Source organism: Perognathus longimembris, chromosome 20 (genome assembly GCF_023159225.1).
Source record: "Perognathus longimembris pacificus isolate PPM17 chromosome 20, ASM2315922v1, whole genome shotgun sequence".
Classification (NCBI taxonomy): domain Eukaryota; kingdom Metazoa; phylum Chordata; class Mammalia; order Rodentia; family Heteromyidae; genus Perognathus; species Perognathus longimembris.
In genome coordinates this window covers 14,214,173-14,232,876 of record NC_063180.1, presented here as the reverse complement: position 1 = coordinate 14,232,876, position 18,704 = coordinate 14,214,173, and the positions used below count along the sequence as shown (strand labels likewise).

General features: G+C 45.3%; 1 protein-coding gene across 1 annotated transcript in view; it reads right to left on the bottom strand.

The window, feature by feature from the left end:
* Positions 1–14,201: 14,201 nt before the first annotated feature.
* Znf536 (zinc finger protein 536) overlaps positions 14,202–18,704 on the bottom strand; it is a 306,532-nt gene continuing 302,029 nt past the window's right edge. The window contains exon 5 of the mRNA XM_048329817.1: positions 14,202–14,539. Within this exon, the coding sequence (XP_048185774.1) occupies positions 14,295–14,539 (245 nt within the window). The 3' untranslated portion in view covers positions 14,202–14,294. The remainder of the gene's footprint in view (positions 14,540–18,704) is intronic.

Below are 18,704 nucleotides of genomic sequence, written 5' to 3'. Positions count from 1 at the left end.
GCCCACATCTATTCTTAGCCACGCGCACAGCCGGTTCTGGGAAGAAGGCTGGTTGTTGTTAAGTGTTCGGCAGAGTCTGGCTTTCTCTGTCCAATCTTTGGTGGAGCCTTCTGTTTCTGCCTTCAGGTACATGAGTCGTTCCTGTCCTTGTATCAAAATGGGAGGTGGGGAGGAAAGGAGAGGGGAAAAACCATCTGGAAGCAGTACCCAGCCCTCACCTCATTCAGCCTCGCGCCTGCTTATTTTCCATTCCCACCTCAGTTAGCTGGGCCTTTTTGTTTTTTGTTTTACAGAGCATGGCTCAAAATATAAATTACTCTGTGTGTGTGTGTGTGTGTGTGTGTGTGTGTGTGTGTGTGTGTGCCTGCCAGTCCCGGGACTTGTACTCAACACCTGGGTGCTGACCTTTAGCTATTGTGCTCAAAGCTGGCTCTCTACCACTTGAGCCACAGCTCCACTTCCATCTTCCTGCTGGTTAACTGGAGACAAGGATCTGTCAGATTTGTCTGCCTGGGCTGCCTTCAAACCCTGATCTTCAGATCTCAGCCTCCTTCATTTCTAAGATTTCTGGTGTGAACCACCAGTGCTCAATTTAGACTATCATTTTATTTAATTTATTTATTGAACCAGAGCCTGGATGATAATCTTCCCTCTCCAAGATGACCACCATCTTTATCAGCTAATGAAGCACCTTTGGATTCTTCTATGGACCAAATGCTTTTGTCTTCCAGAATTCCATGGATGGAACCCAGTTCACCTTGATGCAGACCAATGCACCATCAGGTGCTGAGGCCAGAGAGGCACACAGCCCGTGCAAAGAAAGTTTCCATTCGGCCTCCTCACACATCCAGCCCTGCCAAAAGCCAAGTCTACTGCAACTCCAACCAATGCATTTCTAGAAGGAGGCATGTCTCTGGACAGTATATATCCCCACATTATGTTTCCTGGCTACTGTGAGATGAATAACTTTCCTCTGCCATTTCATTCCCTCCCACCAAGATGCTTCGACTTACCACAGTCCAAAAGCAAGGGAACCAGCCAAGCACATGCTGAAACCATGAATGACCCCAAACAAATATCTCCTTCTTTTAGATGGTTTATATGGAGTATTTTTTTCTTTTGTCACTGTGGCGTACACTGACTAACACAGCTATTACAGAGCCTTGAGTTGCCAAACATCGGGGTCCATGTACTGTTCGTCATTGTATGGGCAGTTCCTGGTATGCATTTATCGCCTGGTGATTAAATTTAAGTGAGCAAGTGCTTCTCTCCAGAGATGAGATGACTAGGCAGTAGCAAGTCCTGTCATTATGTCTCACTGAACAAGGTGTGTGTGTGTGTGTGTGTGTGTGTGTGTGTGTGTGTGTGTGTGTGTGTGTGTGTGTGTGTAGTGGGGGATGTCAAAGGACAACCTTCTGGAACCATAAAATCCTCCCTTATGGATCCAAAGCTTACTTTAGGACTTAGAAACACATGGAAACACATGCTGCTGGGGGCTGAGGGCTCACATCTGTAATCTTAACTTCTTCAGAGACTGAAAACAGGAGGATCGTGGTTTGAGGTCAGCTTGGGCTGAAGAGTTTGTAAGACCTCCCCCCTCTCTCAGTCTACTTCTGGGCCCATGGAGTACTCTCCTAGTTTCACGGGAGACCAAGATGAGGGAGATCAAAGTTCCGGGCAGCCTAGGCAGAAAAGATAGAAAAACCCCAACTCAATGAAAGAAGCCTGGAATGGTAGCACATTCCTCTCATCCTAACTACAACAAAAAGTGTGGCATAAGTAGATCTTGGTCCAGGAACATAACTAGATAAGAAGAGAGACCCTCATTCCAAACTAACTACTACAGTCAGGCACTGATGGCTCACACCTGTAATCCTAGCTACTTAAGAGGCTGAGATTTGAGAACCATGGTTTTACACCAACCTAAGGCAGAAATGTCCTGGAGACTCTTATCTCCAATAACCCACCAAAAAGCCAGAAGTAGAGCTGTGGCTCAAGTTGTAGAGTGCTAGTCTTGACAAAAAAAAAAAAAAAAAAGCCACAGCACCCAGGCCCTAAGTTCAACCCCCAGGACCCAGGACAGGTGTGGCCTAGTAGGAGAGTACCTGTCAATCAAGCAGTAGTCCCTTTGTTCAAACCTCAAGTTACTGCATTAAAAAAAGCATACAACCATCTTTAGGTCTCTAAACACTGTATGGATAACTCTTCCACAGACCATGGGTGGACATTTTCTAGGCATCAAATTTACATCAAGATCTTGTCTTGAATGGGGCTCAGCTATGTCCATCCACTTGGAGTCTTGTTTCACACACACACACACACACACACACACACACACACACACACACACACACACACACACTGAGTAGAAAATAGCCAATACTGTTTGTGGAGGGCCTGAGCTAGAACATTAGTCTCGTGGCCCCAACGTTTTCAAGGGAAATGAAATATGCCCAGTGCTTGGTGTCACTCATCACAGAGCTTCTCACTTCCCCGGAGAGCGGCAGACAATGGAGGAGAGGCAGGGCTGTGGGTCAGGCTGTCATCTTGGGAAACAAATGTTGTTCTCCTCCTGCCTCATCGGTCTCATGGCCTCTCCTGGCCAGACCTGGACATATTCCTGTCCCTTCCTCAGGTTAGGACCTCAGTGCTGGAGGAGAGACAGAGAGAGGGGCAGGGGGAGAGAGAGAGAGAGAGAAATATTTACATCCTAACCCAGAGCAGGCTCCCAGCCACCTGCTCCCAGCACCCTCTGGGGCCCTGAGGCTAAAAAGACATGACCTTAGTTGGGGGGGGGAGCGGGGGGTGCAGATTCTCCATGGGGGAATCTATGACATGCATTAAAATAATTTACGCCCAGCCCTATAAAGCGTTTAATTCGTCCTGCCATCATCCATTCCAGAAGTGTTCCTCTTCATAGTGAATTATTTTTGAAGTATTTATGTGGACCTCACCGAAAATCACCCCAGTCAGCAAACTGAGAAATGGAAAGGCATTAAAAAGAAACATTGACCCCAGCCCCACCCCCAGGGTCACAGGCAAGGAGTGTGGTCCCCGGGGTCAACAGGGAGAGGGAGATGGGAGCTAGGGTGGACAAGGCTGGTACTGTGACTAGGACTGCCAGGATCCATTCTCCCAGCCCATCTCTTGGCACAGGCCAACACACAGAGCCCAGAAACGGGAATGGGAGGTGAGGATGGGTGGGTAGAGGACCTGCCATGTCCTGGCCCAGGAAGTCACGTTTTCAAGCATACCCGGCAGTGTGTGTGTGTATGTGTGTGTGTGTGTGCGTGTGTTTTACACACATAGATGTGTGCTCACCCCAATGGCAGCTTCCAGCCCTGGTCCAGGCCTCAGAAGCCCTCCTCCATTTCCCCCTCCTCCTTCTCTCCCTCCTCCTCCTTTTCCTCCTCTCCCTCCTCCTCCCTTCCTCTTCCTCTTTCTTTTTCCTTTTTCTTTTCTTCCTTATCCTCCTCCTCCCTTCTCTTACTTTTCTCCTCCTCCTGCCCTTCCTCTTCCCCCTCCTTCTCCTCTCTATCATCCTTTTCCTCTTCCTCCCCCTCCTTCTCCTCCTGCTTCTGTTCCTCACCTTCCTTCTCTTCTTCCTTCTCTTCCTTTCCCTCCTCCTCATCTTCCCCCTCTTTCTGCTTCTTCTTCTCCTTCCTCCTCCCTTTTGTGGTGCTGAGGCTCCAACCTGGAGCGCAGATGCACATTAGGTAAGTTCTACCACTGAGCTGCATCCCCACCCCAGGAGTTGCTTTGTGTTTTTAAAGGAAGCTCAAAACTGACAGCATCATCGTGATTCTTGTCCAAGCTCATAAGACTGGAGAGTTTTATTTATTCAGTACTGCACTGAGGTCCTTCATCTGGCCAGGGGGTGTTTGTGGAAAACAAGACTCTGCTCTTCCCCTAGCTAGGGAAGAATACAGATACGGAATCACAAAAGGGAAGGAAGGCAATTCCAAAACGATTGCTGGTGTCAGAAGACAGACGTGGGTGATGAGATGAGAAACATCCTCTGGTGATATCTGAGCTTCAACTTAAGGAGAAAGGAACAAACTTGGGAAAAAATAAGGAACATCATACACAAAGGTCCTGGGGCAGAAACAGATTTTGCAAATGTACAAAGTTCAAAATCCATTTTCCATGTGAGTTGATAGATAGCACCCAGATAAAAGGGGAAGCGATGGCTACATCAAGGAGTGCATCCATGGCAAGAGTGAATGCTGCCACGTGGCTGAATGTGTGAATGCACAAGTGTGTGCAAGTGTGTGTGAGTGTGCATGAGTATGAGTGTGACAGTCCTAGGTGCTACCTCTGAGCTTTTTCACTCAAGGCTGGTGCTCTACCACTTGAACCACAGCTCCACTTCTGGCTTTTGCGGATGGTTAATTGGAGATAAAGAGTTTCATGGACCTTCCTGCCCAGGCTGGCTTCAAGCCACTGTCCTCAGATCTCAGCCTCCTGAGTCGCTGGGATGACAGGTGTGAGCCACCAACACATGGCCTCATGGAAGGATGAGTGAGCACACTAAGAAGCAGACGGGTACATGTTGTGCAAGTCTTCACGCAGAGGGGAGATGACTGGGAGTCGAGCTGGGGAGGAGGCCAGGCAGTGGTACCTACTTGGCCTCAGTTTCTTTGAGGTAAAAAAGACATTTTGAAACAACATGAAACCACCACTAATTGTATCACATTTTAAATGTTCTAAACACCACTGAATTGCACAGTTTGAGATGGTTAGTTTTATATTATCTTATGTGAGCTTCACATATATAATATTACTTATCTATAACATATATCATAGTATATAAATATGTTTTATATATAATATGTAATTTTTATATGTTACATGTGTTTATATTATATGTTTATATAAATATATATTTGCATATGTTTGTACATTTATATATAACATATGTTATACACATAAATATATGCGAATATTAATAAAATATAAACAAATATATGTTTGTATATAATACATATAATATATAAGTATATGTAAATATGTGTGTTTATTATTGTATTTATATATTTATTTCATTAGTTATTATATTATTATATTATATATTGTAATATATAATGGATATCAGATTATATGTCAATTGTACATTATATTGTACATAGTACATTATTCTTGGACAGCAGGGGGACTTCTTCATGTCATTTCCAGACAATGACCTCCTTTCCCCAGCCTGCCAGGTGGGCTTCACGCCCCTCTGTCCACCCCTCAACCTCCCCTCCCCACGTTGCCCTTTCTCCTGGCTCTCCTCCTGGCCTCCAAAGCCACTGTGTCCCCGGCACTCACTCTCCAGTGCTGTGCTCACTCACTTGGTGGGGCCAGTGGGGAGCAAGTAGGACAAAGGGGGGGCCACAGGGGCCCTCTTCACCCACAGTGTCCCCAGGAGAGCAGAAGCAGCATCTGCCAAGGCCAGCAGTGTCCAGCAGCCTGCTGCTACTAGGTTCATGTCACTGCCCAAAGCCTCCAGAGTGATCCGAAGGGAAACTGACTTACAATTGCTAATTGAAAAGACATAGGGGGCCAGGGCCAGTGGCTCACACCTGTCATCCTAGCTATTTTGGAGACTGAGATCTGAGGATCGAGGTTCAAAGCCAGCCCAGGCAGGAAAGTCCATGAGACTTGTATCTCCCACAAATCATCAAACATAAAGCAAACCCCCTCACCCCCCCGAAAAAAATAGGCTGGAAGTGGAGCCATGATTCAAGGTCTAGAGCCCTAGCCTTGAGTGATAAATCTCAAGGGCAGCAGACAGGCCCTGAGTTCAAGTCCCCAGGGCACCTTCCTAAGTGCATAGCCAAGGCTGGTTACAGAACTGAGGATGGGGGGGGGGGGGGAGGGTGGGCTAGGAATATGGCCTAGTGGCAAAGTGCTGGCTCATATACATGAAGCCCTGGGTTCAATTCCTCAGCATCACATATATAGAAAAAGCCGGAAGTGGTGCTGTGGCTCAAGTGGTAGAGGGCTAGCCTTGAGCAAAAAGAAGCCAGGGACAGTGCTCAGGCCCTGAGTCCAAGGCCCAGGACTGGCAAAAATAAAATTTTTTAAAGAATTTTAAAAACAAACCAGGAATTGAGGATGGTCTCCCAGCAGGCTCACTTGGCTCTAAAAGGAACCCTCCATCCCACAACACAGAGAGAGAGAGACAGAGAGAGAGAGAGAGAGAGAGAGAAGAGAGAGAGCAGGTGTGGATATTCTCTCTCTCTCTCTCTCTCTCTCTGTCTCTCTCTCTCTCTGTCTCTCTCTCTCTCTCTTTCCACCCCAGAAGAGGGGCTTCTGGAAATGATTTTCTGGCTACTAAACAGAAGCAGCAGGAATCCAGGAAAACAAGCCACTGGAACAAAAGGAAACCCCTTTGTCCTGGAGGTCATGGAAGGTAAAGAGGAATTTTGAGCTGTCTTTCTCTAGGTTTCAAACCTACCTACGTGTAGCCTAGATTTCAAACCCACGTGATCACTGGTACTTAACCTGTGCTCACCTTCTTTCTCCCACTGCCTAGCTTGCTTTTGCTTTGTTTTCTTTCAGTACTGGGGCTTGAACTCAGGGCCTGGGTGCTAGTTCTAAGCTTTTGTGTTCAAGGCTAGCACATGCTCTACTACTTGAGCCAGAGCTCCCCTTCCAGCCTTTTGATGCTTAATTGGAGATAAGATTCTCATGGATTTTCCTACCCTGTTCAGCTTCAAGCCTTCATCCTCAGCTCTCAGTCTCCTGAGTAGCTAGGATGACAAACATGAGCCATCAGTTTTCTTTTTTTAACCACAAAACTAACATATTTTGGACAAATCACAGTGGCCCAGTTTCCTGTCCCAGCCTGAAGAAAGAGGGGTAACCCTTCCCCTTCCCCTTCCCCCCACCACCAGGTGAGTGGGTTAATGGAGCTTCATCCCAGCCTCTCCCAGCGAACTCCTCATAACCCCTGGCATACATAATCACATGTTTTATAAATAGCTGTGGACAACAGGCTATAAAACAATGAAGATCTATTTGTGCCTTTATGTCTTAGGAATATTTTTTCTAAAACGACTGTTTTATTTGATGTGAGTAGAACAAGGGGTGTCAATATACACCAAGAGTCCCCAAAGTTGTTGGTTTGTCTCCCCACCTCCTCCACCCCCACATCTTTATCCTCCCATCGGGTCAGGCCGACCCTGTAGTTGGCGAAAGCTAAGGTTCTCTGGACAAGCTTTATTCCTTCTGACACCAGCCTATGACACTTTATAAAAAGAAGTAATCCAGAACAATCTCTAGGTAATTAACACCTAGATAAACAAACATAAATTTCTATATTGCGTTTATTTGGACTACCACTCAAATATGCGTGAACCATGCTTTTTTAATTAAAAGATAAATCCATGTGACACTTAGCCTCAAACTTAATTATTCAGCATAGTATAATAAAAAATAGAGCCCATTAAATGTGTCTTACACTGTATTTCTGTATTAACAGCAAAACAGTTCGGTCGGGGATCATTTAAATCCCCCCCCCCTTTCTTGGTTTGTGAATTCCCTGTTCATACAAGCCTTTCCTCTCCCTCCTTGTGTCTCTCCCTCCCTCTTAAAAAACTCTCTCTTTTCTCTTAATACCAACAGGTGAAGAGATTGAAATAGAGTTTCCCTTCATGGAATGCATGCCTGGCCTGACATTTTTAGTATGTATGTGTCACTCCTAGTGCTTGAACTCAGGGCCTGGGCGCTGTCCCTGAGTTTTTATTTGCTCAAGGCTAGTGCTCTACCAAGACGTCCACTTCCAGCTTTTTGCTGGTTAATTGGAGATAGGATACCACACAAACTTGTCTGCCCAGGCTGGCTTTGAACTGCGGTCCCCAGATCTCAGCCTCCTAAGTAGTTAGGGTGACAAACATGAGCCACTTGTGCCCAACCAACGCATCACTTTTAGTATTGCATTACATTATGAGGTTGGTTTTATTCTGTTTTTCTTATTTCCCATGGAAACATACCTCTTCTTTTGGTTCAACGTGCCCAGCCCTTGTATCTTGAAATGAAGATCACAATATTGAATGCTAGTTTCCTGGGAATGGAGCTTACAAGACACCAGGTGGGTTCCTTATAATATACTGTTACACTACAGATGTTCACCAGAGAGGGGGATGTGTGCAAATCCCAGGGAACAAGAGACAACAAGGTGATCATCTTTTTATAAAAGTTTCTCCACACAAAATAGTCACTTAACACACAGTAGCAGGCATAGCTCTGCTGCTTCCTGATGAAAGGAAGAGAAAATGGCACTGGAGCCATTTCCCACCGGAAATGAAAATGCCACTGGGAGCTAGTGACTCGCGCCTGTCATCCTAGCTACTCAGGAGGCTGAGATCTGAGGACCGTGGTTCAAAGTCAGCCCAGGCAGAAAAGTCCATGAGACTCTTACCTCCAGTGAGCCACCAAAAAAAGCCAGAAGTGGAGCTGTGGCTCAAAAAATAGAGTACCAGCTTTGAGCAAAATAAAGCTAAGAGACGGTGCCCAAGCTCTTAAGTTCAAGCCTCAGTACTGGCACACACAGAAAAACAAATGGCAAGAGTTGTTAATACTTTTGTTTGTTTTCTTTCAAGTGAGGAACTGGAAAATAAAAGTTGAAGACATTGATCCACGTGGATCTTTATGCGAAGACAATGAGTATAGAGGAATCTTCCTCCCACAACCACAGGAAAGTTTCCCAGCACACAGGGTTATTCTTAGTGTCCATTTTCTGATAAGCATAAAAATAATTTCCCAGTTGATACAGAATTTACTATATCACAATTGGCAGAACCAGGCATTTACAAGACTAACCAAATACACACAAAACATCCTCAGCAGAAGGAAAGCCAGTTCTTATGATTTTCTAGATGTAACCAATCAGCTCAAGAAATAGTTCAAACTATTCAAGATCGGATACCCAGCAAGTGGTTGACTTTAAGCTTATAATTCTCAAACTTGCGTATCCTGTGCCAAATCTGCCTGTTGTCTAAGACATTACACAACTCCTCAAGTACCTCGATGGGACACATATATGGAGACTTCTTAACAATGCTGCTCTTTCCACCAGCTTTTTTTTTCCTGTATTATAACAGCTTTATTGAGATGTAGATCCTACACTGTAAAGTTCATCCCTTTAACTGGGCGCTGGTGGCTTACACCTGCCATCCTAGCTACTCAGGAGGCTGATATCTGAGGATTGTGGTTCAAAGCCAGCCTGGACAGAAAAGTGTGTGAGACTCAGCTCCAATTAACCACCTGCAAACTGGAAGTGGAGCTGTGGCTTAAAGTGATACAGTGCTAGCCTTGAGTAGAAAGAACTCAGGAACAGCACCCAGACCCCTGAGTTCAAGCCCTACAACTGACAAAAAGAAAAAAAAATAGCCCTTTAAGATGTTCTAGTCTAGGTCTAGTCTATCCTCACAAAGTAGGACACAACACTGCTGTCTAACTTTAGAATATTTTTATCACCTCAGGAAAGAAACTTGCTTGCTCATTAGCTGTCTTTAAGCTCTCCTCCCCCTCCTCTCAGTCTTCTATTTCAGGACTTAGCAATGACCAGACTCACTTTTCTTTCTGACTTTGCTTGTTCTAGAAATTTCCTAGAAAGGAGATCCTGTCACGTGTTGCCTTACCCTTGCCTGGCTTCTTTTGGGGTACTCAAAGTTCGTCCTCCATTTCAGAACCTCTTCTGTTGTTTGGTTCCCCCTCTTACAACAGAATAACATTCCTTCTGATAGATATAGCAACCTTGCTATGTTTGAAGTCAATTTGGAAAAGGTAGAAGATCTAGTAAAAAAAAAAAAAATTCAGGTGTCTAGACCTTCTGGAGCCAGCCAACACTTGTGCCACACCCCTCCCCCACCTCACTAGCTTCTCCATCATCTCTCTCCCACCCTCCCCCACCCTCTCCTGGGTCTTCACAGAATCCTGTGGCTTTGAAAGCCATTCTGTCTGTCAATGGGACCAAACTAAGAACTCACTGAGCAGCTCAGCTTTCTTAATGACTTCCTTCCCACACTGTCCCCTTTCAAGGCCCCTTGGCAATGGGTAACAATTGATTGTCACCCTGCAAGAAACAGTCAGCCAACAAAACCCCGGCACAAGTGTGGGGGAAATGCAGACCCATTTTGTACCCCAGGACTCAGGCAGCAGCCCTAGATGACCTTGGCTTTGAGGACAAAATAACCCCCTCCCCGCCCCGCACGCCTGTCATCCTTACTACTCAGGAGGCTGAGAGCTGAGGATCGTGGTTCAAAGCCAGACTGGGCAGGAAAGTCCATGAGAGTCTTATCTCTAATTAACCACTAAAAAACCAGAAGTGGAGCTGTGGCTCCAGTGGTAAAGCACTAGACTCCCGAGCCAAAAAAAAAAAAAAAAAGCGCAAAAAAAAGACAATGCTCAGTCTCTGAGTTCAAGCCAGGACCAGCACCAAAAATAATAGTAATAATAAATAATAATTATAATCCAAGGGAAATCAGGTCTCAAACAAATATCTTTCCAAGAGAATATCTGCTTTTTCCATTGTCCCAAATTCCAAACTTCATTCCACTTTCTTCTGTTCCTTTTCTTCTACAAAAAGAATCCAGGCCCTCCCATGATAATTTGAAGTGAAGGATAAACAATTATTTTTAACGGGGTTTACCAGTAGAGGAGAATAATAAACTTCAATGCCCTAGGTATTTTATATAATTGATATAATGTGAGGATCATGGATATTCCGTAAGTTTTACCTTACTGAAACTTTAACAAAACATAGCTCCTGCATGCAACTTGGACACACACATGTGTGCACTCTGAATATTCATGCACACATGCATGCACACGTGTGCACAGGCTAACACATCACATATGCACAAATATTTATCAACCTGGAAAGGCACAGGGCTAAGAAGACCATCTACTTTTTAGAGTATCACAGTGGACTTTGACCACATCTTGACAAAGTCTCAAAGTCCTGAAAAAATATATTTACCTACTTAGGATTAAATAAATGAATAGAAGATGTGTGTGTTTTAACATTTTTTTCTTTTTCCAGAACTTGAGTGTTAACACAGGAAACACTGGATAAAACCGGACTGCTTCAAAGACATTTTATTCTAACAGCAGAAATAAAATAAAAAAGAACAGTCATTGCTGGAAGAAAAAAAAACTTTTAATACTTTCTATACCAGAATAAAGTTCTGTCAACTGATGTATTATAATAATAAATAATGACCAAGAATAAACTTTAAATACAAAGTTGTCTACTGGTTACAAGCATAGCAACAAAACCCTTCTAACTCTATGAATCTCAGAGTTGTCCCAAGATAAGACTTCTCTTTGCGCAGGAATGTCGACAGTATTATGACCAGCATCACAGACTACAGGAATCACACGGGAACTTGATAGGTTTAGATATGAGGGACCTGGTGACATTCAGAAACGGACACTAAGTCTCTGTGCTGTCTCTTGCATGTATTACAAGTCACAAGTGAGTGTGCTGGAGGGAGGCCTGTGTCAGGAGGGGCGAGTGTAAGGGGGGCACACTGGACAGAATGGAAGTAACACACGCTCAAACTCACACACACATACACACACATCACACAGACGAAGGGCTGGTCCCAGTGTCACCAAGAGAATTATTGCCTGTAGCCTCGGATGGTACTCAGAAGACAGGAATATGCAGAGCTTCCAAAGTGCTAGAAATGGAATGTGGCTCTGGTGTTGTTTGTTTTGTTGTTGGTTTTTTGTTGTGTTTTTTTTTTGCTTTTTTATTTGTTTTATGTTTTTTCTTTTGTTTTTCCTTTATTTTCCTTTTTTATTTTTTTACTCTTCTTTTTTTTTCCTTTTCTTTTTTTTTTTTTTTAAATTTCTCTTTGCTAAGATACCAAAGGCAGAAGAATTCACACACAGGAAGCAAGGGGTCATCACAGACACCAAACACAGCAGTGCAGTTAAAACCCTAAAGCTTACTACAGTTCAAAAGATTCAATAATACTCCATTTATGTATTTTTCCTCTCTCTCTCTCTCTCTCTCTCTCTCTCTCTCTCTCGGATCATAGAAACAAGTTGCATTAAGTTTATCCACTCGATTTCAGTAAGGCAGTGAGAACTAATCTAGAAAGAACAAGAAAGCAGCCTGCACTCTGCCAGATGGGTTCCAGTTGCGCATGGCATTCCTTTATACCTGGACATCTTCTAGGCTCCTCTACCCCTTTACTGCCTATGCCAACAGGACCCCATATTAGCCTGAGCTTCTTTCTGGCCTCAGGACAGCACTAAGAATGTTATTTACATTGATTGCAGTTTAGTATTTTTATTTATTTTTGTAAACTGCTGTAGGCAGAGCTAACGTTTTTAAGGCCCTGGGTTTTATTATTATTATTATTATTATTATTATTATGTGTGCTACCAGCCTGCAGTGAAATATGACTCTTATTTTTCTTTTAAGTCATCGGAATGATTTTGTTTTACCGGAAGTTAATACTTCCAAATGCATCTACATCACCAGCAGCAATGCCAGTTTGCTGTCCTTCAAAGGAAGTGTGTGGAGAGGCAGAATTTTACACCATTGAGGCAGATTCAACAACAAGCTGGGCTCCGTCAGCGTGAATGCACCTGTGGGAAAAATGAGTTCTGTGTGCCACGACCAGCTCTCAACACGGAAAAAAAAAAAATCTCCATCGGTGTGGCGGAGACCTTGATAAAGGTGGAACATCCAATCGGTAGAGAAAAACAAAATCTACAAAAATAGAGAACATATTTGTTTTCACAAAACCAGACATTTTTAACTCCGTTTTCTTCATTAAAGAAAGACAGCCAGATGTTCGAGTATGTAACGTTAATACAAGGTATTTCCTAAGAACTTGGGAGGAAGAAAGTCTTAACTTTTTGTCTGTAGCACTTAGAAAAACTATATATAAAACCAAGTCTGATCGTAGGGGATAGAGCAATTTTCATTCAAGCAAAGAGTCTTCCAAAAAAATCATAATAGAGCCAGACACCAGTGATTCACTTCTATAATCCTAGCCACTCAGGAGGCTGAGATTGGGAGATCATGGTTCAAGCCCAGCCTGGGTAGCAATGTCCATGAGACTCTTATCTTCAATTCAGCATCATAATATAAGGCCTAAAGTGGAGATGTAGCTTAAGTGGTAGAGTACCAGCCTTGAGTTAAAAAAAAAAAAAAAACCCAAGGCACTGAGTTCAAGCCCCAGTACCAGCCCAAGTTGGGGGGTGGGGGGTGGCTCTAGGAAGAATCACAATAGAAAACAATGTTGCTATTCTTATATGGATTCTGATTGAAAGCCATCCATCTCTTAGTGATAGGATTGGTTGGGTTTTCCTAAGGATATTTTGTATGATGCCCTCCACAACTTTTTTTAATATCAACTTTCTCCATCCAAAGACATGTTTTTAAAAGAAAGATAACTAAGAGAGGCAAAAAAAGAAAGTCTCCCTCAATACTGCAATTTGACCTAGGGGGAAAAAAAAAAAAGAAAGAAAGAAAGAAATTGCTCATCCAACCTGCCATGACACTTGTCTGCAGCCACTTCCTGGCCATTGATTGGTTTCAATGTGTCTTGTTTTAACTTTTGTTTTCAGAGCCCGTTTCTGGCCGCCCTGGCTGAGAGGCTGGGGCCCTGGCGCTCCCAGGCCTGGGCCGACTAGGGTTTCTCTGCGGAGCACAGAGGAGCTGCACCATGCCCATCGATTTTCCTGCGGTGGCGTGGCCGCTCCAGCCTGCCTGGCACCAGAGCCACCGCCTTGCACGCTGCTCCTGGGGCCCTGCGTGGACGGCAGGCGTTGGTGGCAGATGATAGAGGCGTTTGCAAGCCACGAAGACACAGCCCTCCATCTCGGTAGTCTGCAGGAATCCACCGGCTTTTCTTCTCAGAGAATGATTTGGGGACCAAGATGCCTCTCAAGTTGCAAGATTCCCCCCCCCCTTCCCCTCCCCTCTCCTTCCCTTCCCCAATTATCTTCAGCTGGAAGGACACTGTGCATTTCCAGGCTCGCTCTCTCTAGCTCTCTCTTCGGTAAGATTTGGAAGTTCTTGTTGCTGAGTAACCATTTAACAGCCACATTCAAGGGCTGGGGATTGGTTTAAGGTTGTTTTGTTTTGTTTTGTTTTTAAATATATACAGATAGATTTTTTTTAATTTTTTAAATGTTCTATACACTAAGCAGAGGGAGGGTTACAGGAGACTCCCCCCGCCCCCTCCTTGGAATACAGTGAACAAACTGGTTGAGCAGATGTCTCGCTCTTCAGTGTGGATAAAGCATTATTATTGCGGTGTGCGGAGGCCCCGCCCCGTTCAGTGGCTCTCTTCGTGGCCCTTGCCACCTTCCTCGGCCAGCTCCGCCAGGCTTCCGGCCTTGGCAGCCGCTGGCTCCTCGAAACTCCCAGCGGTCTCTGAGTCCACCCGGGAGCGCTTGAACCTGCGGTCAGGATACTGGCTATTGTCAAAAGGCATTCGGTGCACGCAGAGAACGTGGGTCTTCAGGTTCCCTTTCTGAGAGGCACTGTAAGGACAGTAGCGACACTGGAAAGGCCTGTGACCTGCATGGGAGAGAGAAACAAACAGTACTCTGGTCAGTACTCTGCTCACACCCGGGCCCACACAATGGGCAATGGATCGTGACCATTGGCACCACAGAAGATCCTACTGCTTTGTGAAATCGTAATTAAAAACCAGAATAATAAAGATCAGAAAAGCAGCTGGAATGGAGGCAGATAAACTGGGATTTAAAAGGTCTTCCCTATCTAGTCCGTTTTGCCAGTATCTGGGCTTGAGCTCATGCCTCCTTGGTTCACACATGGCTGGAGTGCTCCCGCATGAGCCATGTCTCCAGCCCTGCTTTTTGCTGGTTCGTTGAAGATGGACTCTTGCAGACTTTACTGACCCAGCTGGCTTCCAGCCAAGATGCTCCAAGTCTCAGCCTCTTAAAAGCAGTAAGAAGGTGCAAGCCACTGGCACCCTGCTTCCTACCAGAGGAAAGGGAAGTATGCTAGAGATGATCCTGCAAAACGATATTTATCAAAACGAACTCCAGAAGATGGGCACCGAGGGATTTTTCTTGGTTGCTGCTTTTGTTTTCCTTTTGTCCTGTTTGTTCATTTCTCTGTCTTTGGGAGGGCAGAGGGGGACACAGAAATGGAAGGACAAGAGGTGAACAAATGCAGCAGTGGCACTCACTAGACACTATGTCAAAAACAAACTCTACAACTTGTGGGTGGAGATGGAGAAAAAAACCTGGGAGAGAGGGAAAGGGTGACACTGCCCAAAAAGAAATGTCCTCATTACCTGACCTATGTAACTATATTCCCTCTGTACATCACCTCTATAAATACAAAAAAGAAAATTGAAAAGAAAGAATTCTGGACACCTCTGAAAATCTTTCTATAAAGAGGTAAATAGGAAGTGGTTTCAAATTTTTAAGAAATGTGAGATATTATATATGTGCTTTGAGAAATCAGAAAGAAAACACATTATCTGGATTTTTTTCAAAACTGATGAAATTCAAAACTTTATTTATGGACACCACAATTTCAATTCTGTATAGTTTTCAGGTGTGATAAAATATTCTCATTTAGAGGGAGGGTTTTTTCCCCCCAACCATTTTCACAATTGTGCAAGTTATATTTAGCACACCGGCTGTAAAAAAAAAAAAAAGAAAGAAAGAAAGAAAAAAGCAGATAGATGGATTTGGTTCACAAACCATACTTTCCTGACTCTAATGCTACACACACAAAAAAAAACACAAATCCCTCCATCTGCATATCTGACTCCAGTCTCAGTACCAAGCCAGTTCGCTTACTTATCCTCCCATGAACTGTTTTATTGATGAGCAAAACAAGTGGGGGGAAGGGACATCTAGAAGGGACAGGAGCACAGGGATGCCAAGCAAGCCTTCCTTGCTCTCAGGCTGAATTGGAAAGGATTTCTGGAAGCAGGGCTGTTTGGGAAAAGATATCAGAAAAAGTCAGAGCAGAGACTAGGTAAACCAAGTCACCGAGGTCAGCATGAACTTTAAAGAAGTTAGATCTGACTGGATGCCAGCGGCTCACACCTGTCATCTGAGCTACTTGGGGAGGCTGAAGTCTGAGGGCCGCAGTTCAAAGCCATCCTGGGCAGGAAAGTCCAAGAGACTCTTATCACCAATAAAATGCTCAGAAAGCTGGAAGTGGTGCTCTGGATCAAGTGGTCGAGCACTAACCTATAGCACAAGAACTCAGGGAGGGCACCCAGGTCCTGCGTTCAAGCCCCAGGACTGGAATAAAAAACAACACCCCAAAACAGATGAGGCAAAATCAGAGGCCACCAGTCTCGACCGTAAAAGACTGTGGGTCCAGCCCTATCATTTCCCCTTTGGAAAAGAGATCCAAGCAGCAAGTTCTCCCATGAGCCACTGAAAAAGCACCCACGGCTGGGTTCCGGCCTCCAGCCTTTCTTCCAAGTCGCTCGCTTTCTCCTTTGTGGTAGACACTGTCTGGTCTGGAGAAAAAATCATCATCTTACTTCTTCGGAAGCTGAAATTCAGGCTTCCTGTCTGTCTGACTTCTACCACCCTGAAAATGAGGAAGTCCTTCTGGGCAGAGAATAGCATGCGACCATAGGACTCACTCCTAGCCTTAAAGGTCTGCAGCTGACCTCTGACCCCTGACCTCCTCCTGTGTCACATTGGCTTGCCATCCTTGTGGACAGCTAAGGGGAGGCTGGGCTTCCCTTGGTAGTGCATGCAAGGCTGTTGTGGGGTGCTGGTGGTGCCCCCCCCCCGCCCCAAGTGCTTTGATTCACTCTCTCGGAGTTGCTTTTCCAGAAGGCCTAGCTTCTGGACTCTGAGAAGTGTCAGAGTGAAAGGAAGAAGTTGTTAGCAGGTGCGTGTCCTTGAGACAGAGCTCTACAGTTCTCAAGCCAGGCATGGTGGCGGGTCAGGCCCCTTGGAGGAAGTAACTCCTGTGAGACCACAGAGAAGCCGGGCTCCAGTGGCAGCCCACACGGACAACAGTGTGCAAATGTGCCAGACAGATGTGAGGGAGCCCACGAGTCTAGATGGGGGGAATAGGAACCCACAAGTGTCCTCCTGTGTCGTTTGCTCCCCCTGTCTACACAGGGCTTCTCTCCATGCCCCGCAAATGCTCCGCACTCCTTCCTGTCCCACGACTTGCTACCTCCCTTTAACATGGAATTCTTCCTCATTTCACAACTACTGTCTCAATCAGTCAGCCTCTGGAAGCCAGTCTCCATTTATTCCAAACCCACCGCTGTGGCTGGAAGACACATTACAGCAGAGTCAGAGTAGATTCTAACACTGTCATCAACAACAAAGGGTTCTTTCCACCCGGAGGTACAGGTCAGCAGGGTAAAGCAGCTCTGTATGGGGAGTGGCAGGTGCAAAGTTCACAGAACCTTCTGGAAGCCAGGCAGAAGAAACAGTGTCAAAGCCTGCCTGCCTTCCTTCCTTCCTTCCTTCCTTCCTTCCTTCCTTCTTTCCTTCCATTCTCTTTCTTTCTTCTTCTTTCCTTCCCTCTTTTTGTGCCAGTCCTGGGGCTTGAACTCAAAGCCTGGGTATTGTTCCTGAGCACTTTTGTTCTAGCTTCCTTTTTTTTTTTTTATGGGTCTTGGGCTTGAGCTCAGGGCCTGGGTGCTGTCCCTAAGTTCTTTTGCTCAAGGCTTTGGCTTTGAGCCACTGCATCACTTCTGGTTTTCTGGTGGTTCACTGGAGATAAGAGTCTCACAGACTTTACTGCCCAGGCTGGCTTCAACTCATAATCCTCAGATCTCAATCTCCAGAATAGCTAAGATTAAAGGTGTGAGCCACCAGTGCCCAGCTTTGCTCCTCCTTTGTAGCCATAGTACCATTTCTGCCTTCTTTTGGTGCTTCATTGGATATTAGGTCTTACAGACTTTCCTACCCTGGCTGGATTCGAACTATGATCCTCTGATCTCAGCCTCCTGAGTATCTAGAATAACAAGCGTGAGCCGCTGGCACCTGGCCTTTCTCACCCCTCCAGGAATAGCACACTCTGATCCTCCTGTGTCCTGAGCTCTGCTAGTGTCACCTGGGACACCCCCCCCCAAACTGCCCCCATCCCTCTTCTCTATCTCTCACTCTGAGGCCGTCAACCTCCTCCATCACCCACCCTGCGAAAAGTAAGTACATCATCCGTTAATTTGTATTGTCATGACTCCGTAGAGCTGGGGTAAAGAACACATTCATTTTTAATCCACTATGAATAATATATAAATATGTATACGGTGTAGAGGGTCAAGAAGGGTAAGGAGAAAGCAAGTCGTATATTGTTTATAGCAAAAGTGGAGAATGGGAGATTTTTCTTACTTGCTGGGATGGAAATAGCGGTTCTATTCCTTGTACCTACAGGGGGGTGGGGATGAGGGGAGGGGCCTGCCCTTGGCCAGACTATCCATTAATTACAGCCCAGCACTGTGGGAAGCTGGCTTTGGGAAAGAGATGAGCCTGCTGCAACTCTGGGCAAAAGGTTCACCTGAAGAAAAAAAAAGGGGGGAGTTGGGGCAGCCTGTCCGCAGGTGTGGGGAAAGAAGGGCACAGGTGGAGGGTGTGCAGGCCTGCAGCGCTGAGTGGGCTCAGAGCAGGAGGGCATGATCGCCTCCATCAGAGTTTGTAACCACCAGCAGAGAGGAAGACATCACCCTTTAAATGGCACCTCCTTTGTACAACTACTTAAAGATAATAAACGTTTT